This window comes from Charadrius vociferus, unplaced genomic scaffold (assembly GCF_000708025.1).
Source record: "Charadrius vociferus isolate BGI_N301 unplaced genomic scaffold, ASM70802v2 scaffold213, whole genome shotgun sequence".
Taxonomy (NCBI): Eukaryota; Metazoa; Chordata; class Aves; order Charadriiformes; family Charadriidae; genus Charadrius; species Charadrius vociferus.
The window spans coordinates 403856-428638 of NW_009647828.1; the positions used below are offsets into that span (position 1 = coordinate 403856).

Consider the following 24783-nt stretch of genomic DNA (forward strand, 5'->3'; position numbering starts at 1 on the left):
GTTTATAACCATCCTGGGGAGTATCTTCTGCAATTCATGTAGCAGAGAGGTGGAAGGAGGGTCATAATTTCTATTTTAACCTACTTTTCTAGCAGGTGACATGACACTGACAAAGTCATCTCTTCTAGAATAAAACCTGCCATGCTTTGTCCTCATCCAGAGGAGATCCTTTGGAGAAAGCCAGGGCAAAATAAGTCAAGCCCTTTTTTTTATATTTTCCCCTATGGATTGTGTTTAGATATGTGCATGGAAAATTCAGTGGTGTCTGAAATCAAAGGCTATGAGCAGCTCCAGCTCATTTTATGGATCTCAGTGAAATTGCAGACCAAATGATATTTCAAGGGAACTGGTTCCTTGTGCTCAGAGTTCTTCAAGATATGACAGCCCAAGGCAGAGTTTCCTACATGTTGGAAATAATTTCTCTCTCCACATTTGGCAGATCCAAACAAGCCTTGAGTGCTAAATAAACCAGGTCTATGGATAAATCAGGGGTAGGAGAACTCAAATTTCAGGTGCCATGAGATTTGAAATAACTGAAAGCTTGACGTTGGCCACGAGGCACTTCGAAATAGTCTGGAGTTTGATGAAAGGTTTTGCATTTGAGATGCCATTGGGATATTTCAGGAGGAAACCTCCTGGTGGGTTCACCCAAAGTTTGTAATAAACATAATTGAAATATCTGAACTCCAGCTGCTACCTTCTACCTTAATCAAGAGCAACAGAAGTAGCTCCTTCTTAGCAAACAGCCTGCGACTGCTGAGGGAACAGAAATGGATATACTGGTCTCAAGCACTGAACTGGGAGGGCAGCAGAGGCAAGTGCAGGAATTCAGGGCAGGAGAGGTAGTAGGTGGAAGGAGGAAAAAGGGACTTTATGGAGCGATCAACAGACTCTTGGAGAGATGGGAGATCTCATGAAGCCATCAGAAATGGAAATCAGGACCCCACATTTTTCTCAAGAGAGAGGATTTTCTAATGTTGTCCAAGTTGGGTCTCACCAGGAACAGACTGTGGTAGGGCTCAAAACCCAGAAGGTGCCACCACCTTATCTACTTCGCGGAGGGTAAGGTGTCCTTACACTTCTGGTTCCTATCCAAAGGGAAGACAAGTTATGTTAGGGACAAGGAGTTCCTTTGGGAAGTATTTGAGAAGTCCTTCTTCAAGGTCATGACAGCAGTTTCTGGTTTTATAGTGCAGCAGGATCCGAAATTACATTATATAGGCACAGGGACTGATTTTCCCCTTCCATAAACCAGATTTACATCTTTATGACTCCCCCAAGCCATGGCGCAGTCATGCCTTACCTATGTCAACATGCTCCAGAGCATGTGGGAGAAATCAGGTGGGAGAAATGAGATAAAGAGCTGGGGGAGCAAAGGACTTGGAGAGCTTTTTGGGTTCCAAGCAGGAAAAAGCAAGCACCAGGAACTCGCGAAGTCTCTGCCACATATCCTGCTTCCAGGCTGACCCCATCCAGGGTAACTCTGAAATCAGGAAGGACCTGGTCTCCAGGAGAGAGGTGACGTCTCCTTCTGGCTCCTCAGCTGAACACCAGATGCTTCTCACTGCTGATGGTGGCCCAGCAATGTGGGAGAGAGAGTGTTGGGTCGAGGTGTTGAATCTCAGGTTGCGTCTTTTCTCCTTATCATCCCTCCAACTTCCTTTCACCCACTCCTGTTCCTCTGTGACACTGCTGAACAGTGCTGTAGCACACTCGAGCAGCCAGTTCTCCCCATCATGGGGGCAATCCATGAGTAGGACTGGCAAGCCTGGGAATTCAAGCCTTTCAGTTGACATGTTGGGGAGGGATCTGCCCACTTCAGAAGCAGAATCGTTGCTTGTAGAGTGGATGGTGATGAGAGGGATTTCCATCTCTGCATGTGAAGATGGACATCCCAGCCAGGTCCAGCTCATGGGAGACAAAATTCATTTCCTTCCTGGGGTTGCTCCATCACCCTTACACCCCTTCTCTGGTTTTATTGCAGAAGGTATGGCGGAAGCTGTCAGCTCGAGCAGGGACTGCCTTCAAGCAGGCGAGTCCTGCACCAACGACCCCATCTGCAGTGCCAAATTCAGGACCCTCCGGCAATGCATCGCAGGCAATGGAGCCAACAAGCTGGGCCCTGATGCCAAGAACCAGTGCCGGAGCACTGTGACGGCCCTGCTGTCCAGCCAGCTGTATGGATGCAAGTGCAAGCGAGGCATGAAAAAGGAGAAGCACTGCTTGAGTGTCTACTGGAGCATCCACCACACATTGATGGAAGGTCAGTCAAGCAGGGTACTTATTTCTGATGATCTTCCTAAAAAGGAATTACTGTTGGGGCTTTCTACAGAGCTCCCCAGCACCAAAGTGGCTGAAAAAAAAAGGTCACTCCTGTAGTATTCTGTTCCTTCTCAAGACCTACTGACCCCCACAGTAATGATATTTTGGGGGAAGCAATCCTGAAAACCTGAGACATCTCCTTTTTTTTTTTTTTTTTTTTTTTTGACCTGGTCTCTCTTTTGTGATGATTGCAGTATCCCTTGAAATCTTTTTCTGGGGAAATGTATAGTAAATTTTGCATGTAACTATGCTAGCCAAGACCATGAAAGCTGTGGATTTTACAGAAACGCTATACAAAGCATGGACATTGAGGAAAAGCCAGCATGAACTTAAAAAAAATCACTCTCTTGGAGGCTCTCAAATGCACCAGTGTCTTTGGGTTAGTGAAGATTTGGGGCTGGTGACATGAAGTTAGAATTTAAAGTGTTCCCAGAGCCAGTATTTAGTAAGTTTGGATTTTGACGGTTTTTAAGAGTCATCATAAAAGTGCACCTCAGTGGCCGTAACTCTTCCTTGTCAGGCTGGTGAGTATTTTATGCACCATGAAAATTAAAACGGGGAATAAAACAGAACCTTCCAGCCATGGGCTGCGAAATAGATTAATAAAACACTGCTGGCTGAAAGCTGAAAGGAAAGGTGCAGGGGTGATAACACAGGCCAAAAGGCCAAGCAAAACAGAGAGGATGGAGACTATAACGCACCGACTTGCCAGAATAGGAACTGCTTCATCAAGTTCTCAGAAAGCTTTCGGGTGCCACAGCTTGCAAGGTGCAGAGCACAGTGCTATGAACTGACTGGGGAAATAAAAGACCTCAGCACCCTCCAGCTTCCAATCTTTCCCATAATCACGTGCCAGGTGAATCTGTTTTCATTGAAGTGAAGTCTGGGGAAGAGGTGGCAATCCAGCCTCTCCATTCACCTTAACAGGCTGCCTCACAACTCCTTTCCCACTGACCTTCATGGCCTGAAGCTTTGGGCAGAGTTCATCTGAGACTTGGCTCTGCAGGACAGTGCTGTCAGCGGGACTTCCAGCTTCAGGACCGCGGATGGAAGAGCAGTGAGAGAATGGCAGGGAGTGCTGGGAGGAGGCAGGGGCCAGGCCTGGGTGTCCAGATGTAGAGTAGGAGATGGATGCTGCATGGTCAGCTTGGATGGGCTTCCTGCCCAGCGGCTTGGGACCTTCGTCTTGGGGATGACTGTGAGAGGGCTGTTATTGGAGACTGCCCAGACTCTGCCCTACTTCTCCTCTGCTGTCATGTCCTGAGCCCTGCATTTCTTCAAGCACTGAGTTCACTTTCAGTGCAGATTCACACTCCCAAACCTTTGATTTCCTTGCCTTAATTTCCCTGGGGAAATATATTTCATAACAGTCACATGTTTCAGAGTCCTTACACATGTTTAATTGACTGAGAAAGGAAGCCAATCCACATGCTCCATGTAGAGCTTTGTCTCTCAGTCATACATACCCAGGAGGCTGTTAAAAGCTTCCTAGAAGCCCTCTTATAAAATCAATTGTGGAAGTGTGTGCTCAGGGAATTTACAAAGCGTGCTATTTACTCAGCTTCTTTTGAGCTCGCCTGTGTTTAGCCACCTTCCCATTTGGAGACACAATAACATGATGACAACCCGATAACAATTCTCTGATAAGGTGCTATATCATCAGGACATAAAACTGCTACGCTGGAACATACAAATGGGCCCCTCTCCAGTCAGTAACGATGCAAGATATTTCAATGATGGTGTAAACCTGCCTTGTAATGCACCTGTGGTAATTGCATAGGGCTGTGTACCCTGGGAGCCATTTCTTCCTGACCACAGCTGGTGATCAGCATATGCCTGGAGCATGAGGTTTGATAGTCCTTTTATCCCAGTCAGTACATATGCTGCTGCTGTCCGTATCCATCTAAATGTCTAATAAATAATAAAAATAAAAAAGAAGATACTGAGCTGTTTGCTTCAGTACTATTCTGTGGTATCCATCAGGATGACGGGGCATTACAGACCATTGAGCGGATGAGAGGGAAGTGCCGATTGAATAAAATTAGCTTCCCCGCAACTTAAAAATAAAGAGGGGAAGTTTCTGCAGGAGCTGTGGGTCATTAGCTCTATGGCAAGTAAGAAAGGGCTGTTAGCAAGGGGAAGGGACAGGTGTTAATAAATATGAAGGTGTGTGTGTTGCCACACATACAGCCCTGTGCACAGCCCTGGCTGTGTCCTAGGAACAGGTGAAGACCATTGACCCAGGGAGGGACATACAGGAAATAGTAAGAATGGTGATGGAAACCACATGTCTGTAGGGAGCTGGTGGTTTGAACTCTGCCCATAAGCAAGAGCCTGTGCTACAGTCTGGTGTCCTCAGTGGCAATCCCTGTAAAGGGGCACAAGACTATAGAGGGTTGCAACTTAACGGTTCCCTGAGAGGCTGTCCTACTCCAAAGCTTTGATCTGTTTTTAAAAGCCAGTTGCATCCTATTCCCTTCCCTAAGGGTATGGCCATACACCAGTTCCTGTGACTCTGAGTATCCCTTTACTTATGACCTTTAGAGCACACGTTCCCTTGGACCCACCAAACAAACCTGCACTGCATCTCTTGAACCTCGTACGTCTTGGATATCCCTCAGGACCCTGAGTTGCCTTCTCACTAACTTCTCTTTTCGACTCAGGCATGAATGTACTGGAGAGTTCCCCTTATGAGCCTTTCATCAGAGGCTTTGATTACGTCCGGCTGGCATCCATCACTGCAGGTAGGTGTGTGGGAAGATACTCTTACATTGACTGGTTCAAACAGGGGGGAACTGGCTGTGGGATCAAGCGCTATGGACAAGGCGGTCCTTTGTGGTCTCTTGTGATATCTTCACAAAACATTGCCGAGAACTTGCAATCATTTTTCCAAGGAGCTGTTTATTATTCCTGTGCTAAACTATTGGTAGAAGAGCTTGTCCTAGGAAGAAGCACTTGTGGTTTTTGTTCTTTGGATTTTTTTATGTCCATACTGTGGCAGGCTGGGATTGGGGGTCATAGTAGGAAGGCCTCTTCCAATGAGCCATCACAGGTGGGCTGATTCTTCGTAGCAGGTGGATGACCTGTGCCATGCAGATACCCTGCAGAACAGGGGCTGCTTGCGTATTGTTAGGTATGGGAACAAAACAGGGTCAAACTCTGCAGGCAAAAAGGTCAATAACCTAACCTACTAGCTGATCCCAGCCACAGCCTTTAACCCCATGCCCTGAGGGCAACCTCAGGACTCAGACCCGTGTTCTGCTCTGCATCATGTAATCTGCTTAATAACATGAGCAGATCTGCCCGACGCCTTTTAACCCCCTCCAGGGCATGAACCCCTGGCTCAGCAGTTAAAAGGTCAGTGCGGTAGCTATCAAGCCATCCATCACCAACATCACAGCTGCCACCACAACCAGCGTTCAGCTCTGCTTATGCACCACAGCCACAGGGAAGCTTTTACCAACGGTGACTTTTGTTACCAAACTACCCATCTGGAAGCAGGTAATGTACTCCTTGTGTGTCTCTGGCAGATGTGCCAAAACAGCAGTCCTCTTGCAGCTCTTCCCAAACATGCACCTGACTCCGGGATGGCATCCACAGCTGGAGTGCACCCAAGCGAGTAAGGAGCAGCACGTCCCCGCAGCTGATGGATGTCTGCAGTCCCCGAGATAGTGAGGCACTTGTTAGGTGAAAATGTCCAGGAGCAAATTAACCCATCAGCCCTCGACAATCTGAGCAGCGAGGGGAAGGGGGGGGGCACTCCCTGACCTCACATCTTCTTATTGACTCCACTTGACTGATTTGAGCATGGAAAGTGAAGCATGCACAAAACTGTTTGCCGGGTCATGGCCTTCTTTGCTAGAGTTTTTCCTCTTTCGCTGGAAGTCCTACAGGGCTCTTCAGAGTACAGTGAAACCCAGGAATTTTTATGCATGGTTAGCACATTTTCAGGTTTTTAAAGCAGACTGAAACTGGTTGGGCAGCAGAGCAAATGGACCTGGAGCAGCAAGGATATGTACCAAAGGACTCAGCATCCAACTAGGGACGTGATATTTCCTGGTTTAACCTTTTTTTCCTTATTTATACTCATCAACACCTTCTATAAAACATCTTATGAACTGCTGCCCCATGCCTGTCCAGTGCCTAGGATTATACGGTCAGCATTGCCAAAGGACCCTCTTTCAAATCTACCAAAATAAATTTCCAATTGCTGAAACAGAAGGCATTCCCATGACCCTATGCCAAGTCAGAGCAACCGGTATTTTTAACCAAATTTTGCATAAACAATATATGGCCACTATTGAAAACGTACAAATGGAATTATATCCCTCCACTCTAATTGTAGAGGTGATTTAAAAAAGCACATCCTCTGTTGTTGCGTGGGAAGAGGAGAAAAGCTAGTGTGTTCCCTGTGATTCATTAACTGAATGGGTAATGAAACCCTTCTAAGTAACTGTTTCCTACACGTTTGCTGACAGCTCCCCAGCATAAACTGATGCTCTAAGAATATTCATCTCTTGGGCATTTTTAAAGGGAAGTACCTACGTGGTAGGAACACACCGAGCATCAGTTTCACTCATCATAAAATAGCTGCAAAGCTCAAAATTTGACTTCCAGCTCACCGCAAGCAGTGGGGACAACAGGAAGGGAAAAATAAATGCTTGGAGAAGGACAATCTGATAACGTCAGTGAAAATGAAGGAGGGCAGCCAGTTTTGAAGTGCTCAGAGACACTGTCAATGTTTTGACACTTGTCAGCAGTGACTGGCTGGTTTTAACTCCCGGCCAAAGATAGGGCTTGACTCTGCATTGGAAATTCATCATTCTGGGGATTTTTCCTCTGTGAACAATCCTTCTCTGCAGGGGAGAAAGTCCTTCTACCACGCTTCAGGTCATGGGCTTAATCCAGAGAGGTGAAAAACGGCTTCGAATTCATTTTCTCTCTCATGCTTGGAGGACCCTCATCTTATCTCTCTGATCAGACAGAGCCTAATGTCTCGACCAACTCCTACCAGGGACTCTGTAGCATTTCACCCCTCTATAAAAAGAGCCCAGACCATCCTTGGAGGACCCCTAACAGTAGTGTTATACAAGTATCTTTCACTCTTACCTGTTCCTGTATTTGAACAGGAGGTTGTTCACATATAAACTCCTGAGACCCCTCTTTGCCTACTGAAGACAGTGTATTTCTCATCCGTCACCACAGTTTTTGCTTTATTTTCCTGATTGTTCCCCTGGCTGCAGGTTTTCCTCTAACTTCCCTGCATCCCCACAGCACACCCCTGATCTCCCACCCAGACTGCTAATCCTGGACTTTTGTTCTCCTCTTGTCTAAGAGAAGTTGGACATACTGGGCAGGACTGGTCTGGATGGGGGAAGCTAGAGCACTGCTGTTGGGCTTTGAGAACTGGACAGCTGTCACTTAGTTGGGTGGGTCCTGGGATGAACGTAGCACAGCTGCTGCCAAAGCCCAACTTGACCCTCTGGAGACCTGAGGAAACTTATTGCACAGGGTAGAGGGTCTGGGGTGCAAGGGTTAGCACAGACCACGTATGTATCAGGAGACATGGCATGGCCACTGACAGTGTTTGATCTTGAGCAACTTTTTTGAAAAAGAAAGTTAGAAGAGATTCCATCCCACTGATGGATCTAGTCATGGCCATAAGTAGATACACTTTCTAATGACTTCTGTCTTCCCCAGCCTCAAGTTGGTTAATTCACATTGGTAAAGCGTTATAAAATGCCCAGGGTAGGGAAAAGCTTCATTTCATTAAATGTAGGGGTTTGGTGTAGCAGGCTCTGGGCTGTGAGGTTTCTTGTGTGGCCATGGCACCTCTTTGGAAAGGTAAGTAGGGAAAAGAGATTCAGCCCTGCTGGGACACAGAGAGCAAAGGCTGACTTCATCTAGGCCCCTACCTTCCTAGATCGGGTGGTGGCCTCACTGAGGTGGTCATGGATGGGAGCAGAACAGGGATGAAGTTCTCAGCATAAGGTGGTGCTGCTATCAGGGATGTCAGCGCGAAACTCTAACACCATTTCTCACCACCTCACAGGGTCTGAAAACGAGGTGACCCAGGTGAACCGGTGCCTGGATGCCGCCAAAGCCTGCAACGTGGATGAGATGTGCCAGCGGCTGCGGACAGAGTATGTCTCCTTCTGCATCCGGCGCCTGGCCCGGGCCGACACCTGCAACCGCTCCAAGTGCCACAAGGCTCTGCGCAAGTTCTTTGACCGCGTGCCGCCCGAGTACACCCACGAGCTGCTCTTCTGCCCTTGTGATGACACAGCCTGTGCTGAACGCAGGCGGCAGACCATTGTGCCTGCCTGCTCCTATGAGTCCAAGGAGAAGCCCAACTGCCTGGCACCGCTGGACTCCTGCCGGGAAAACTACGTCTGCAGGTAACGTTCACACATTGGGGTGGCCGCTGTGGAGAGCAGTCCCTTGGACAAGCCTGGGATTCATCCACCAGTGACAGCCTGGTGATCAGAGCCAATGCACCTGCCTGAAGGGTCTTGTCTGGAGGCACCCATCCCATCAACATAGGTCGTTGCCTGAGTGGCTCCTTCCCATGACCCATGTCCTTGTCTCATACTCTATACAAAAATGTTAACAGACAGGAGAAGGTTTGAGAAGTTTGTGCTGAAGCTTTTTTAGACCTTTTCTATGGGTTTTTGGTTTTGGTCCTAAAGACATACCACTATGGAAATAGTTCCATGAAGGTGCAAGCTAGGCAGGGATGTAGTGTGGTGTGGTGTGCTTGCAGTCACTTTCACCAATCTGTCTCCTCACTGTCTATCTCCCCTAGCCAAGAGCATCCTACAGGAGTACCCAAGTTATCCTAACAGTCACAGGCACATCTTAAAACCATGGCTTTCTCTCTCTCTTTTTTTTTTTTTTAATTAGAAAAATTAATTATGTATATAAAAATATACCCTTCTGCTGCAAGGCTGGATGTTCTAGTGATTGCAATAGGAGTCTCAGTCACAGTTCTCACTCCAGGTCCACCATGCAGTATGTGGCCAGGGTGGTTTGCTCCTCTGTTTCCATTTAAGCCCTTTGCATGCACACATGCACAGACCCATCACACTGGGCACACTCACAGGCATACCCCTTAAGTTTTTTTCCCTCAGCTGTATTATTTTCACCCCTCGATTTCTCAAAAATTCTTTGATACTCCAGAATTTTAATCCACATACAGCTCTCAGGAGCGGTGCCCATCTGTCAGTAAGAGATGTAGGACCGTACCAGCAGCTGTACTGCACCAAATGTGGTGGTCCCAGCCCAGCGTCCTGTGTGCAACTGTGGGCATGAGCAGACACCTGGAAAAGAGCACAATACGAAGTGTAGGACACATGTCCCAGTATTGTCCCAGTCTCTAATTATTGCTGGCTTTGGGACTTCCTGAGCTGAACTTCCAGCAGCCATCCCCTACCAGCACATCATCTTTAAATTACAGTTAAAAAAATAAGTCTTTTCACTAAGGGAGGTGAGAGCAGCAGCATCCTCTTGGAAGGATGGACTGGTACTAATACCCTCACCCCTCTGCACCCCAGAAATATGCACAAAGGAGAACAACTGAGATATACATCTGAAGCTGACTCTGAAAGATGCAAAGCCCCTGAGCCACACCAGCTCTTGCCCAGATTTCACCCAACTACCCAGGGAATCCGAAACGGACGGGTACTGCCCTCTCCCTAACAAGACAAGTGGGCCCAGAGGGAAATAAGAGGTTCAAAGGGGAGAATGCTGCTTCCCAGGAGGCTGGAAACCGTTTCCTGCAAGCGGCACAGCTGTTAATTATCTGGTTCCTTGGTCTCTGAATGCATAATATAAAACATCCTCTAGAGACACGGCGGGAGCAAGGGATTGACGTGTGACCTGGTCAAAGCTAGCAGTGCAGAAACCACAAGGAGAGCCAGGAACAAATCACGGCACTTTAAAGAAATAGAGTAAAACACTCCAGGGCTAACCCTGCCTGCACTGCTTAGTCCTCCTGCAGCTTCTTCACAGCTGTAACCTCTTGAATTTCCCAGCTTGTAGGGGTGGCCTCTACTAACATGAATAATACAAAACCTGAAATCAGTACCTCCCTTCCCTAAATAATGCAGCAAAAATTTGGGCAAGAGGGTTTGCCTGGCCATGGCATAGGAGAAAGGGGTTGGTATGGCACAAACATGGGAACAAAGAAGAGAAAAAAAGGAAAAGACTGGGGAGGAGGAGAGAAATGGGTGGGAAAGTGCAAGTCTCAGTGCTGACACTGACCAGGAGCACCAACAAAAAGACTGGAAGAGAGAGGCTGTCTGGGAGGAGCAACATGCTCAGTTTTTCTGAGATTGCACAGGCAAAGCAAACATTTGAGGTACCCAGTTCAGACACTGCAGGTTTTCACCTAAAGGGCTCTACCCTCAAGTGTCGGCAGTGTTAGTGCTTGCTTGAGTTTCCTAAGCAGCTCAAATGCCATGTGAGATGCCTTTTTATCTGGTCACGGGATGCCTGTTTAGATGGGTCTGAATCTCCAGTAGGTCCTATGTCCTACCTGAAAGCCCCATGTGGATGTCTTAGATATCCTACAGTGTCCAAACAACATTAGATGTCCATGTGCCAACAACTGACTCATCCCTAAAGAATTAGGTGGCAAATATCTGGTTGGCAGCATGATTTACAGAGTTTATTCAACCAAGCTGGCAGGGGAGCCACATGCAAAGAGCAATCTGACAATCTGTCTGAATGATGCACCTCCTTCCCTGCGTGGTCCAGACAGTCCCAACAAGCCCAGTGTGTGATTCAAAGCTGCTTTGTGCTAAGTGGTTTGGTTTGGTGCTTTGACCTAGACAACACGAAAAACAAGGCACTATGGTCAGTGGTCAGAGCTGTATGTCGTACAGCTCTTGCTCCACAGGTTCCAGAGACCCCAGCCTTCTCCTGAGAATGGGTCCCTGCCACAGAGGATGTGGCAGCAGCCCTGATGACACGTAGAGCATTTCATATCTGAGCCTTTGGTCATTTCCCTTAATCTGAGGATGACCTCAGCTACATTTAGAGCACAGCCTTTGAAGAGAGAGAAACTGGACCAGAGTGATTCTCTCTTTCAGGAAATCAGCCTGAAAATGAAGGCTTAAGTCTCTAGGGGAAGTTATGACTCAAGAGTCAGATAATGGCAATACAGAATGAATTCCCTCACTGTCTCAACAGCTCTTCCCTCAAAAACCAGCTTCACACACCAGAAAACAAACATTTCTTCCAAGACTGGACCTGTCTTGCAGTCCCAGAGGAAGCCTGTAAGACAGTAACTACAGCCCTTGTTCATGTCTCATCTCAAAGGGATAAAACCTGCGTTTGTTGGGGGCGGCGGGGGGAGAGTATAAAATAACATTCACTCAGGCTGGTTTGGCAACACCTACCACAACAAAGAATTTTGCAAATGTGTTCCCTTCTGCAAACACCGCCAGTGTGCTGTTAGGTCCCTTTTTGCTCCGAATATCTGTGCTAATATATCCCACCTTGTGGTCTCACTCCACCAGGTCCCGCTATGCGGAGTTCCAGTTCAATTGCCAGCCGTCCCTGCAGGCTGCAAGTGGCTGCCGGAGGGACAGCTATGCTGCCTGTCTCCTGGCGTATACAGGGATCATAGGTAAGAGGCTGCATCCTTCAACCGGTCTCTCTCCCACTCTCTGGTGGGTGGGAATTGTCTCCTCTGTGTGGGAAACCTCTCCTCTTACTCTGGTCAGCTAAAAGCTGTGAGGACAGTAAGGTGGAGAGCTGAGACTGGGATCTCAGGGAGATGCTGGGCTTTCTCTCTGCCATGACTACAAAAGGAACATAAGCCATGAGTATGGGGTAAAGTTAGGATAGCTGCAGTGGAGGGAGAAAAACCATGCACCGTGTGCTGCTGCAAGATCCCAGCTTCTCTCTCAGGTGGAAATAGATGGACCGTCCCAGGGCATCTGCTCTGTTAGGGGTTCCCTCATGCCATCACCAGTGATGCTACTGGAAATCACCATCCAATGCCATCTTGCTGACTTCAGAGGATGTCAAACTGGGTTTTCAGATGCTGCAGAGACCCACAAGCACAGCCAGAGTCTAAAGAGAAGAGCCAATGGCCATTGGACTTGGTCCATTCTGACGGATGGGATAGATTGACAGCTTTTTGGGTCAAGATTTCATTCTGGTTTAACCCTTCCTTTGTTGTCTCTGACCATTATGGAGATTGAGTTTGCATTTTCAAGGATAGTGAGGAAACCTTTATGCACGTTCACATACAGTTTTTGAATGTTATTAGGGAACCCGAGGTCCCAGGAGCTGCCCATTCATTGGACTGACAGCACATTTTAATTGACTCAAGGTTTTGTTCATGGTGGGATGAACAAAAGGGTTGTGACTGCCCCTCTTCTCCTTCCTGGGAGCAAAACAGATCTGTGACACCAGCACTTGAAGGATTTTCTCATACTGCCATCACAGAGGGACTCAGCTGAGGCTGTAAGCAGAGCAAGCGAGGGAAATCATTGCTCCCTCTTGAAGTACCAGCCTTGCAGCAACACTTCTCCATCTTTCCCCACAGGCAGCCCCATCACACCCAACTACATTGACAACTCAACTTCCAGCATAGCTCCCTGGTGCACGTGCAATGCCAGCGGCAACCGGCAGGAAGAGTGTGAGAGCTTTTTGCATCTCTTCACCGACAATATCTGTCTCCGTAAGTATCACCCGGCATATTGCTGCTAGAGCAGCATCACCCACAAGCTGGTGAGGCTTCTTGTGAATGAGGGTATGAAGATACCCTGGTCCTCAAGAGTCTGTGGGTGTCCAAGTTTTCAACAAAGGAGCTCTGAAGACCCTCTGGCATGCATTTGGGTGATGCAGTCGAAGGAGGTTGGAGGTTGGTGCTTTGCCTTGGAAATGTTGCCCTGACAACACTTTTGTCCATCTCTTTCACACACACAGAAAATGCCATTCTGGCCTTTGGCAATGGGACCTACCTGAATGCAGCTGTGGCCCCATCCATCCCCCCCACCACACAGATGTACAAGCAGGAGCGAAATGCCAACAGAGCTGTGGTGACCCTCAGAGAGAACATCTTCGAGCATCTCCAGCCCACCAAGGTAGGAGAAGGCTGACCTGGCCCTAAGATACTTGGCAGTGTCTATACATCCTCCATGCCCTCCAGCCCCTCTCACCTCATTTCCCTCTTCCATCTGTGCCATTTCAGCTATGTGTAGACATCCAACCTCCTCTCCACCTCCTGGAGTCCCTGATTCACCCTCTTCTTCATGCTCTGACAGATTTTTCCCCAACATCAAGCACAGGGCTATGTGCTCCTATCCCTGACTCTGCCCTCCTGCCTGTTGGTCACCTTCTCTTTTCTTTTGTGGGTATTACAAAGACATATGGTTTTTTAGAAGTACTGGGAAATCCATGGACTTTTCAGGGCTGTAGAAGGGGAGCCAGAACCATTGGTTTGGCTCCTCACCCTCTTGCAGGGCAGCTGCGTGGCTTCACAGAAGCATTTCAGCTGTCTGGGACACAGCTTCCTCCCTTATTAGGCGAGAATCCTCGAGGTCATAACATTGAGGCTTAACTGAGTAAGGTTTGCTAAGTGTTGGAAAATTTCATCTGAAAGGTTCTAGTCATCAGCAAATTGTTAGTATCAAAGTAATATTAAAGTGAAATTATTTTAAAACAAATAACAGATGAATTTACCGCTGATGGCAGTAGTAGGCATTAAATATTTTATTTTTAAATAAAAAGAAATGACCTTGATTTGCCACCCACCAGAGTAATTTTCAGATTGAATTATTTTACTATTGAATAATTAACAGTGACCCTGATTTGCTGAACGTTCACGTAACAGAAGCTGTCAGTTAACTAGACTCCAAGGACTGAGCGTGGGCTTTGTACTGGGCTAGCCAATACCTTCAGGGAGCTTCCACAGACTGTTTTTTTTAAGCCTCTTCCCTGTTTCTTTTGCTGGGAAAACACCTGATTCACCTCCTTCCACTCTGTTTTCACAGAACAGCAGGTTGGGAGGTGCAGAGATGTGGCCTCAGCTTCCCTCACTGCTTCTCAGGGCATTGGTGGCCATGTACAGCACAGGCATGCTTTCATCAGGCCATAAACTTTGCACCCATGAGATCTGGAGGAGTTACTTTTAGATGGCGCTCCCCAGACCTCAGCACAATCCAAGTGGTGGCCTGAGGTCCAGATCTTGCACCGAGAGCTTTATTCCTGGAAGTGATGGAGAAGCTGTGAACCTCCCTCATCAATGGCAGTCAAGCCCAGATAGCCAACTGCTGCTGCCACCAGCAAGTGGGAAGCTGGAAAAATGACTGCAGTCAGGGATGGTCCTACCACATCCCCAACATCCACGTGACAGCAGCACATCCCTCTGCTGAGGTGTGAGTGCTGCTGGAGCATGGTCCCTGCTGACACTGCAAGAGAAACTGGGGAGTTGAGTCTTGACTTTGGACTCAACTCCAAACCCAGACCTTGTTCAATGTTTAATAATGTTCATATTCTTGGACCTGAGGAGGAAAGCTATGATGGACTAACTAGTCCATCTGCTTCCCATCTTCCTAACAGTGCAGAGCCTTGGCTCTAAATTATCTTAGTTATCAACTAATGCAAATAAAGTCTCTAGTAAAGCAAATTTTCAGCCTCTGTGGTCAATGCTCTGTAAAAGGAGAAGGGTGCAGTTTGTCTGCAAGGAGTAGGCACCCAGGGGAGGAGTCAGTCATGCAAACACATGCACTGTATTTTGGAGTAACAGCCCTGGCTCCCAGCTCCTGCTTGGTGAAATGTCTGCCAGCCCCGTGGAGATGTCTTCAATGCCCAAGGGACATCTCCATCTGGAGACAAGAGCTGCTGGCCAACAGTGGCTCCATGGGCTGCATGGATCTCCATTGACCAGAGTGGGCATCCAGGCATCCACCTCACACAAAGACACTTCCAACTACTGTCCAAACCTGCAGACTGCATGCCCAGGGCTGTGCCCATAAGGTGACTGCTGTATGCCATGGTATCACCACCACCTTCACCACCACCTCCAACAGAGCTAAGCTGACCTCCAGACTGGAGCTGGGGTGTTGAGACTGGCCCTGGATCCCTCTGCACATGCACACATATAGGAAAGTTGGATGATCCCCAAGCCCTAAATCCTCAGAAGGACCAACGTGGGGAACAAACATACCACTCACCCTGTGCTGCCTCCCTTCTCTTGCAGGTGGCGGGAGAGGAGAGGCTCCTGCGGGGCTCCACTCGTCTGTCATCAGGGACCTCCAGCCCAGCAGCTCCCTTCTGCTGGGCAGCCTTTCCTCTGCAGAGGTGGCTTCTCCCCGCTCTTGCTGTGCTGAGCCTCTTTGTGATGTGAAGCAGGGTGGGCACATGCCAGGCAGAGACTCTCTTTGTGTTGGTTTCTTTACAAAACAACCAGACCAGTAACTTTTTCAGTGGGAGGGGAGGGAGGAGGGAAGGGATGGGAAGGAGAGGTGAGTGTGTGGGCATCCCTTCCTCCTCCTCATCCGTCTGCCAATTTATTTGATTTTATACAATCAGCATCATTGATAACCAGCTCATTCTTGGTCCTGGCCACCTTTCCACCCCACAGCTTTGTTGTGTCTCCAGCTCTCTGCAGATGGGGTCGAAGCCTTGGACAATTCCCTTGGAAAAGCTGAAAAAGAGAGTTGATCCAAGAAATGAGAGCTGCAAAGAAAATGCTTTTGCCTGCCCCAGCAGGGGAGACTTTTGATGGCTGAGCTGTCAGGAGGTTTCCTGAAGCCCTGACTCATGGTGGGGGGGTCTTGACAGGACATGTGAAGTGATGTGGAGTTCAGACTGCCTCCAGGGTTGCTCAGGACCCAAAGGGCAGCCCACCTGGTTCAGACGGATGAAACCAGAGCCCCAGTGAGAAGGTGGTTGGTTTTATTCACCGGAGAGGATCCTGAAGCACCTCTGGGATGGACCAAGTAACCATACTATGAACTGGCTTGCGGGTATTATCCACCCGCTTGAAACCATGGCCAGCATGCATCTCCAAGCTGTCACCTACCCCTTGGGCCCTCCTTTTTATAGAAATGTGTGTCATGTATTGATGGTGTTCAGGAAGAAACACGTGTGTTGCGTTTTGTTTACAGCTGGCTTTCTTTGTGTCCCAACCCTAGCATCTCTGTTCACTGGTCCTGTAAAGTGTTTGGGGTAGGTATTTTTTTGTCACGTCCAAAGAACCAGAGACTGATGTTGTCCCACTCCAAGTTAAACCTTTCTCCATGCAGGATGAATATGTGAGCCCACAGGCAGGACTCGATGTGAGCCCAACGCAACCCATTCTCCTGTGCTTCCACCAGTCTCACAGAGGATCAGAGGGTCTTCAGTCAGGGAGTTTCATTAGTTACACAAGGAAGAGAGAGGACAGAAAAGGTTTGCTAGACACCGCCCTGCGGACATAAATATCCAGCCAATTTTTGGAAAGGGCAAATCATGAATCATATCATAGGTAGGGAGTGAATTGCTAAGGTTCCCCTCCTTGAATTGCTGGTGGAGGCAATTGCTTGTGTCCAGGTCACCACGTGAAGGACTTTGCTTCCTGCCAAGTGCTAATTACTCAGATGAGAGGTGGTTTAAGCAAAGGCTGGTGAAGTGACCCACTCTACTGCAGCCAGAGCCCAGCTGGAGGATGAGGACAAATGTCTGTCTGGTCTCTTGGGGCATAGGGAGATAGATGCATGACCTTGGGCTACCTGAGCATTCAGGGGTCTTCCCTCGAGGAGGTGAGCTGAGGACTCCCAGTGCCTTCTTGGGGGGTTGAACCCCTCGTTAGATCAAGCCAAGAAAGAAGATGGGGAGGAAAGGTGAGAAGGTTTCCCGAGATAAATGTTTACCCGGGCTGACTGCCACAGGAGGCATAGAAATAGCTCCAGATTCTCCCTGAGTATTTAGGCCTGGGTTTTGCAGCAGCGCATTTATTCCTTGGTTTGTGCTCCTTCAAGGAACATCATTAGTTCCTTAGCATTTGGATGCATAGAAAGGCTCAGCAGCAGCTGATGCAGCAAAGTCCAGTGCTTTACATTCACATTCCCTACAGAACACCTTCCCTTGCTTTTTTTCTTCAGGTTTTGCTGAGAAACTACAGCAATTTTCTTGGGTTTTGGCGCAATATGAAACCACTCTTGTTTTCAGGGGAACGCTTGTGGATGTGTAAGATATACACAGAAATCCTCCTGGCTGCATCCTATCCAAAGTTCTGCTCCTCAAGGTCCTTGGGGCTGTAGCACCTGGTTATCCTAATCCAGGGCTGTGCAAAGGAACACGCCGAGATCCAAGTCTTGTGTGCAGGGGTCTAGGTCACACTCTGAACTGAAACTTGTATGTGAAGTCTTCACTGCCAAGAGGCTCACGCAGATCAGAAAAACAGGCAGGGAGGTAGCGCTACAGGCAGGGAAGTCCCTCCCTTCAAAGTGCCATAGCCATGCACTGAGTTGCTGTGAACATCTTCCCTTTATCTAGGACAACGGTGTCCTCTGAGAGACTGTGGAGCCATCCGTGCACCAAGTGACACAACTACCAGCTGCAGCTCTGCAAAACTTGTGTCCTCTAAGGCACAGATGAGAAAGGGATTAAAACCGGATGCTCAGCCCTTCAAAGGCAAGGAACTACCTCAACATCATGAGGTCATGCTGTGAATTGCCTTCTACTGCTTTCCTTTCAAGTCCTGTAATCATGCCCTGCTCTTCTACACATCTGGCCCCAGCAAGCCAGGTCTCCACCAGCCTTTAATCTTCTTGCATGGGTTGAGCCTCTGTGTAGGATGGGTATGAAAGAGGTAGCTGCTTTCCAGGAGTAATCACTCCCGCATTCCTTCATGGCTCCGCTCCTGTGTCTCTTATAACTCACTGGTGGTGATGTTGAAATGGCACTTTGCCGTTTCCTTCTCTGATTGGCAACCAGCAGAGACAGACATTTTCTAGGTGGTCAGGATGACTGGCAACCCCACTTCAGCTCTCCCTTAGGACTGGTATGCTGTGAAAAATAGATGTGGAGAAACCTACTCAGATTACCAGAGATGGAGCAGACCTCTAGAAGTTACCTGGTCTATTACCATGTGCCACAGCAGGCCATGTTTACACTTTCTGGCAGATTTATCTGAAATGGTCAATGAGAGACAGCATCATCTCCCCTGGATTTATATCTTGCTTTAAAGACTCTTTAGGATGTTATTTGTCTCTAAGCATCGTAGGCCAAAGAGACCCTCGATTCCCATAGCAGTCTCTTCTCAAGTCCTCAATTTTGGGAGGATGGTAGACCAACAGCTAAAAGTTCCCCCAAAGGCCGTGGAAGGTGACAGCCAACTACCATGGATCATATCACAGAGGCATTGTATGAGAAGGCCATGGCAGTGCTCTGCTGGGATCCCTGCAAACATTGCACAGTGAATAAATGGGTGTCTGCTAGAATTTGGATGGGTTTCCTCCTCCTGCTCTTGATTGAAGGGCCTCAAAAACATCTGCAGAGTTGAGGTTGCAGGTCTGCAAATGCATTCTCTGTCCCCAGCCTTCGTCCTGTGCTGTGAGTTTGGATACAGCATCCTTCAAGCCCTGTCCCAGGCCAGGTCCTACTCTCCCAGGCATTCCCTGCGATCTGGGGATGCTTCGAAATGAAGTGAGTAAGGCACAGAGCAAGAAGGCTCTTGCCCAGTAGGGAAGGGCCGGGGTGGTGGTGGGATGGGCAGTCATATTGCACAGAATTTAAAAAAATAACGATCCAAAAACCTGCATGTCACCCTTCTTTCCAATATTGAATGTCAGTTTTTCCTCCAAGCCCATTCACGAATCAAACTTCACAAAAAAGGATGGCTTTTGAGCAGTCTATTTTAGACACAGGAAACCCAAATGCTTCCCCTCCCCCTCCAAACACACGTGTGCGCAGGGAACATTTTTTCCCTCGTGAAAAGTCAGTAATTTTTTTTAATGACATTTCATCTCTGTTGAACTCTGCGAAGTGAACCACAGATCTTAATTTTTAAGCCTCTTGACTAACCACCAAAGGCATAGCAGCTGCTTGTAAAGGCAAAGGACTGAGTGAGCCAAGAGAGAGAAAGGGAGATGATTTTTTAGGAATTACTCCATACCTGAGGACATTCATAAGCACAAAGAAGAGTCAAGGGTAAAAAAAAAAAAAAAAAGAAAAAAAGAACCAGCCAAGCTTTCTGTAGCCACTGAACTCTATTTTTTTGGCTGCTCAGCACTGTTCCCAGTGGTTTGGCAGTCCTGAAAGCCTGTGAAATATTGTGTATGTACAAATACCACGTTGTTGTCAAAGCAAGAACATAAGAAGGGAGGGAGACACCGCGGCGGGGAGCCGGCGTTGGAGCAATGGTGATGCTAAAGGCTGTGTGCGTACGTGTGCGTGTGTGTGCGCGTGCACCTAGGGGAGGACGGTTGGTATCTGCCTACACTACTGGGGTATAACCTGTACTTATCTCTTCTGTACATGTCAATATTCAAACATATCCATGAATAAAGCACACATGCATTTTCCTGACCCCCTTGCTCCTGTCTGTGATGCCGGGCTGTCCTTGCCCGCATGTCCAGGCTGGTGCATCTGCCGAGCTCACTGGTGTCACGCCGTAAGGGCAACTGGAAGAAATGGGGGGATGGTCTGGGGGGTTTGGCAGAGCGGTGGGGCTCAGATGCCCCGTCCTTGGCTGGAAACCCAGCTCTGGTCTGCTGCCTACCAGCAAGGAGGGGCGGCAGGTGAAAAAACAACTCTGCTGAGGTGGAGAGACATCAATGCCACCCGGGAAAGGGACACGGACCCACGTGAGTCCTGGGGCTGCTTGTGCTGTGCACAAGGGTGATGCATACAAAGCTGTGAGAACAATTTGGGGAAGGTTTAGCTCAAAGCTGGTGCCAGCACAGGAGGAGGGAGGCATTGCAAGATGTAGCAGGGATGGGAATAATTGCACCCACAATTAGTAGCATGTGGAGCCACTAATGCCGAGGTGCCACTGCGTAACCTGGGTGGGTGGAAACAGCTGGGGGTGGTTGGAGCTGCACCATCCTGCAGGGCACAGGAGGAAGGGAGATGGAGGAGGAGGGAGGGTGGTGGTTCGTGCCAGCCGGGGAGACTTCTGTTCATGCCACAAACATCTGTGAGCTATTTTTGGCAACTTTAAAAAAAAAAAAGGAAAATTGATTAGAGGCAAATTGAATGTTTTCTTACCAATTTTGGGTGGAAAACAATTCAAGAAAACAAATGTATATAAAATATATATAAAAATACTGAGTGAAATTCAAGTCAGTTCCTAAACACAAAGTGAGTTCAAGGTCAAACCCGGAAACACTGTACCTTTTCTTCCTAAAAAATCATGTTTGTCTCCATGCATACACGAAGCAGATGAGGATGCAGAGGGGGAGCAAAGCCTGAGGGTTAGGGCCAGACTCAGGACTCTCATCAAAGCCTTTTTCCTTCCCCGCGATGTGCAGGCTGTTTCGGCGGCCGGGCTTTTGCCAACACAAAGAAAATTTCCAGTGGGTCGAACTTGAAATGTGCTGTGAAAGCGTTGCAGGTCTGATGCATTTTCCCTGCCTCTTGGCAAACGGTTGCTTGACCGAGGTCAGCACCCAAAAAGATGGTGGGGGACGGTGCAGGGCCAGACAGTGATGGGGGATGCCAACAGCTGCTGGGTTTCAGGGGGCACCTGGCCTTGAAGGAGACCTCAGGACTCCTGTGGTGAAAGGTCTGTCCTCGCTCCTGCAGGCTACGCACTGGGACAGCGTGTGCTGGTTTGATCGATACAGGATGAAGGGCCAGTAAGGGCATCCCTGCTCTGGGTTACAGCAACTGGCTTCAAGCAAGCCTGGAAAACACCCTAAATTTAGGGTGAAGAGATTTTGGAGCAGGAGCACCACTAATAGCCAGAGAGGGCTTTGCCTGACCCTCACTTCTATCACATGTCTGGGTCTGGTTTTTGGGGGCACTGGCTGTGCCTACAACAAAACTGACCCCACTCTCTTCTCCAACCAGGGACACCAGACAGGGACGAATGTTGAAGCAAGAGCAGGTGAAGTGATTTTCCCCAATTCCCAGAGAAAAGTTCCTACATCCTGGGCAGCCCCCAGGGTAGAGATGAGCCCTGGGGCATCTCTGGAAATTTGGAGGAGGGATCTGCAGCTAGGACCCGATGGAGACCAACGATCCCCTGTCACACTGCAACTGCAGACGCAGCACAAGTGAAATCCTGCAGCTGATGTACAACCGCTGCGAGGGGACGTTTAAAGCAGAAACAACAATTTACCATCCGTTATCTTCATGCAAACGGTGCTAATATGCCGATATGGGTGGATGCATCTCGCCTCGGTTATTAAAATGTTGTCTTTCTCCTCTGAGCGGGGAAGCAGCAGATCTTAGCCAAAGGGAAGCGCTGCAGAATTAGCTCTGACATGAAAAACGTTCAAAGTGCTTTTTTTTTTTTTTTTTTTCTAAGGAGAAATGGAAACGATTTCTGATGGGAGCAGGGATCCCAGGGAACGTGTCAATGGAAATACTGCCAGTCACGCTGTCAGAGGTACATTGTGGCTGCAGACTGGAAAGCAGAGCTGATAAAACAGTCAGCAAGTTGCCAGTGGGATGGATGGAGAAACGCAGACACCAGAGTTATCTCTATGCTCTGCTCTAATTCCCCATCATGATGATGCTTCATGATCAGCTGTCACAATCCAGACCTCCCCTCTAAACCTCTGCTTCCATACTGAATTCAGGAGTCAGTGTGAGGACTGGGAGAGATTAAATCCCACCCTCCCTCTGCATCGCTGGTCACCACTGGTGAGGTGAGATCAGAGACAGCCCTAGTCCTGCAGGCTGTGTGCATGCAGAGCTGCGCCCCAGGCTTCTTGCCAGCGGCAGGGCAATAAAGAGGAGCAAGCTGTTATCCTCCTTATTAGAGCCAGAGTGGCCAGAGGTACTTTTGGTAGTGTTTTTTGGCTGAATTCCCTGCAGCTGTGGCTTCTGGGAGATGCACGAGAAGGTCTGAGTGGGGACCCAGGAATACAGGGAAGCAGAGGGGGAGGGAAGGGTCCAATTGGGCGTCTCAAGGTGGTTTGAAGTATTGGAACTTGGTTTTTCGTTTGGGGGCAGATTTTACTTCCCCTAAGACAACCCTAGCACAGATCCCTAAACCCAGGCTTGTCACTGAATGTCTGGGGTGATGGGGGAGAAAAAAGCCCTCCAAGGACATCATGGACCTGACCTCAGAGTGATGATTGGTGTCCCAGAATTGTGTGATGGAGGGTGTTGGGGCTACCTGCATTGCAGACACAGTTTGGGGAGGTGTTGCTGTTCCCAGCCACTCCTGCAATGGGGAACGGTGGGAGCTCAGCCCACCTCTAACTGATGGTGACACCTTGGTCCTGAAACACTACCACCAGCCTGTAAACTCATCAGCAGGTCCCATCAGTCATCGTACTAAAAGATCCCCCCCACCTACTTTACCTTAGCCCTCTGAAATTGTCTCCAACTTTTCATTTTGTCACTCGATCCCCTCCCTGCTTTGTTGTTGTTTAATTAGTTCAGAAACCAAAACCCCCAAGGAGAAACACAAAACCTTCTGCAAATTTTTTTTTTCCAAAGTGGTAAGCTGTGCTCACTGTGGAGCTCTGGCTCATTTGTACACCTCTCATCCCCTTCCTCTTCCCATTAATGGCGGAAAAAAGCAAGAGTTTGTGCTTCCACCACACCAACAGATGATCTTACTACCAACCAGTGATGTGTAACCCATCCAAGAGTTGCCCCAAATGGCACCTTTTACATGGTTAAGAAGAAACAACACTCAATCCAGCCCAAAGTCCAGGCTTCTGTAGGGTGGCTGAGTTAAACTAGTTGCTTTGATAAAAAGACTTGAAATTGCTTCCCCTCTTCCTGTAGAGGATTGATACTTAACTCTCGGGGAAAGAAAAGCTGCACGGCAAATACCTCTCTGGCTTCTTACCCAATTGTGTTCATTAATGACAGGTGACACAGCAAAGAGCATCAGCCTGGACGTATGCAGAGCCTTGGAGAGCATCCACGGTCTCTTCCATTCCTTCTCCGCAAATCTCTTTTCTTTGCTACAACACAAGAAGAAAAATCAGAGCAGGGATGAAATATGGCCCCATACCTCTACGTTTTATCCTGCTGTCCAAAATGAGCTTAAACTAGCTTTTAAACCCTTACCCCCTGCCCACTTCATTTCAAGTCTGGCCACACCACGCTGTGCTTTCAGACTGGCATGCTCTGCTCAGCTCGGCAGCAATTTCTGAGAATTGGGCTTCTGCATCCAAGTTTAATGCCATGGGATGAAGTAGCACAACGGTCTTAGGAGACGGCGGTGACTGAAACCTTCATGGCTCATAAATGTCAGGTTTGACTCTGCTTCATCTCAGCAGTGCTTAATTTCAAAGCTGAAGAACGACATAAAAATAAATGGAGAACAACGGATTGCATCTCAGCAGGAAAGTTTCTGGATGCTGGGTGTGCTGCACGCGGGCTTCCAAGGGGTGGGAGAGGAGAGGCCACCTCCGACTTTGCTCTCCTAGCTTTTGCGTGCATCTGAAACACCAGTTGGCACCAACATTTGATAAGGTTGCAAAATTATTAGCAAAACTCTTTGGATGATACAGTCTCCAGGGATGTCAGGGTTTTCTCTTCAGATTCAAAGGAAGGAGCTGTTTAGTGAAAAAATTAAAAGCGAGTAAGAAAGGGAAGAGGCTGAGCTTTTCCATTTCTCTTGGGCTCATTTAAACCCTGAACGCAGAACCCCTGAGCTTTGGGACAGTAATAGTCACCAAACCAAATAAAGACCAGCTGCATCATGACAGCGAGGACTCCTGACCCCAGCGCTGAGGGGGGTGGAGCAAATAAATTCTCTCTTCAGCCCTGACCATCCCAGGTGACCTGTGCGGAGGATGAGCCCCTTTTTCTCTACAGCGAAGACTGACATCTCTTTAGGATGCTCCTCCTTTCCACCACCCTCCAGAGACAGCCATGGAGAAGATCAGGGACAAGAGCTTCCCTAAGGCACCTCAGGGAAGATGTAAGGTGAGGGTGATGGTTTTGGGGGATTGCAAGGCAGTACGTGGACACAGCAGCCTACCCCTGTGCTTTGGTGGAGGACATGTCCCTCTTTCCTCCTCCTGCATTTGGTATCTGGCACTGGGTGGACACAGCCTGCTTAGGGAGACACGAGCATCTTGAGCTCCACCACCACCACGGTAGAAACTCACCCTCACCCCAGCCAGGAGACTTTAAGAACATCTTGAGTTATTTCTGCCCCTTAAGAAAGGTGTGTGTGTGTGGGTGTGTGTGTGTGTGAGAAAAAGCACGGGGGAGGGAAATTTTAACCAGATCATCTACTTTTTATTTCAGAGGAAAGATTTGCATTATTTACTTTTATTTATATACATGTACTTCACATTTGTATTTAAAACACACAGATCC

General features: G+C 48.3%; 1 protein-coding gene across 1 annotated transcript; it reads left to right on the forward strand.

The window, feature by feature from the left end:
* The first annotated feature begins 1984 nt into the window (after nt 1–1984).
* On the forward strand, nt 1985–15685 carry GFRA4 (GDNF family receptor alpha 4). Its single transcript, XM_009882488.1, has 7 exons — nt 1985–2263; nt 4986–5066; nt 8375–8720; nt 11844–11953; nt 12881–13015; nt 13264–13421; nt 15539–15685. The coding sequence occupies exons 1-7, from the start codon at nt 1990–1992 to the stop codon at nt 15683–15685; spliced, it is 1251 nt and encodes a 416-aa protein (XP_009880790.1). The 5' UTR covers nt 1985–1989.
* Nucleotides 15686–24783: the final 9098 nt, after the last annotated feature.

What these genes read in the sequence shown, in the direction of transcription:
- GFRA4 (XM_009882488.1), top strand. Translation starts at nt 1,990, where the DNA reads ATGGCGGAAGCTGTCAGCTCGAGCAGGGACTGCCTTCAAGCAGGCGAG. An exon ending in GGCGTATACAGGGATCATAG is followed by an intron (nt 11,954 to 12,880) that starts GTAAGAGGCTGC and finishes CTTTCCCCACAG; the next exon opens with GCAGCCCCATCACACCCAAC. An exon ending in AGCATCTCCAGCCCACCAAG is followed by an intron (nt 13,422 to 15,538) that starts GTAGGAGAAGGC and finishes CTTCTCTTGCAG; the next exon opens with GTGGCGGGAGAGGAGAGGCT.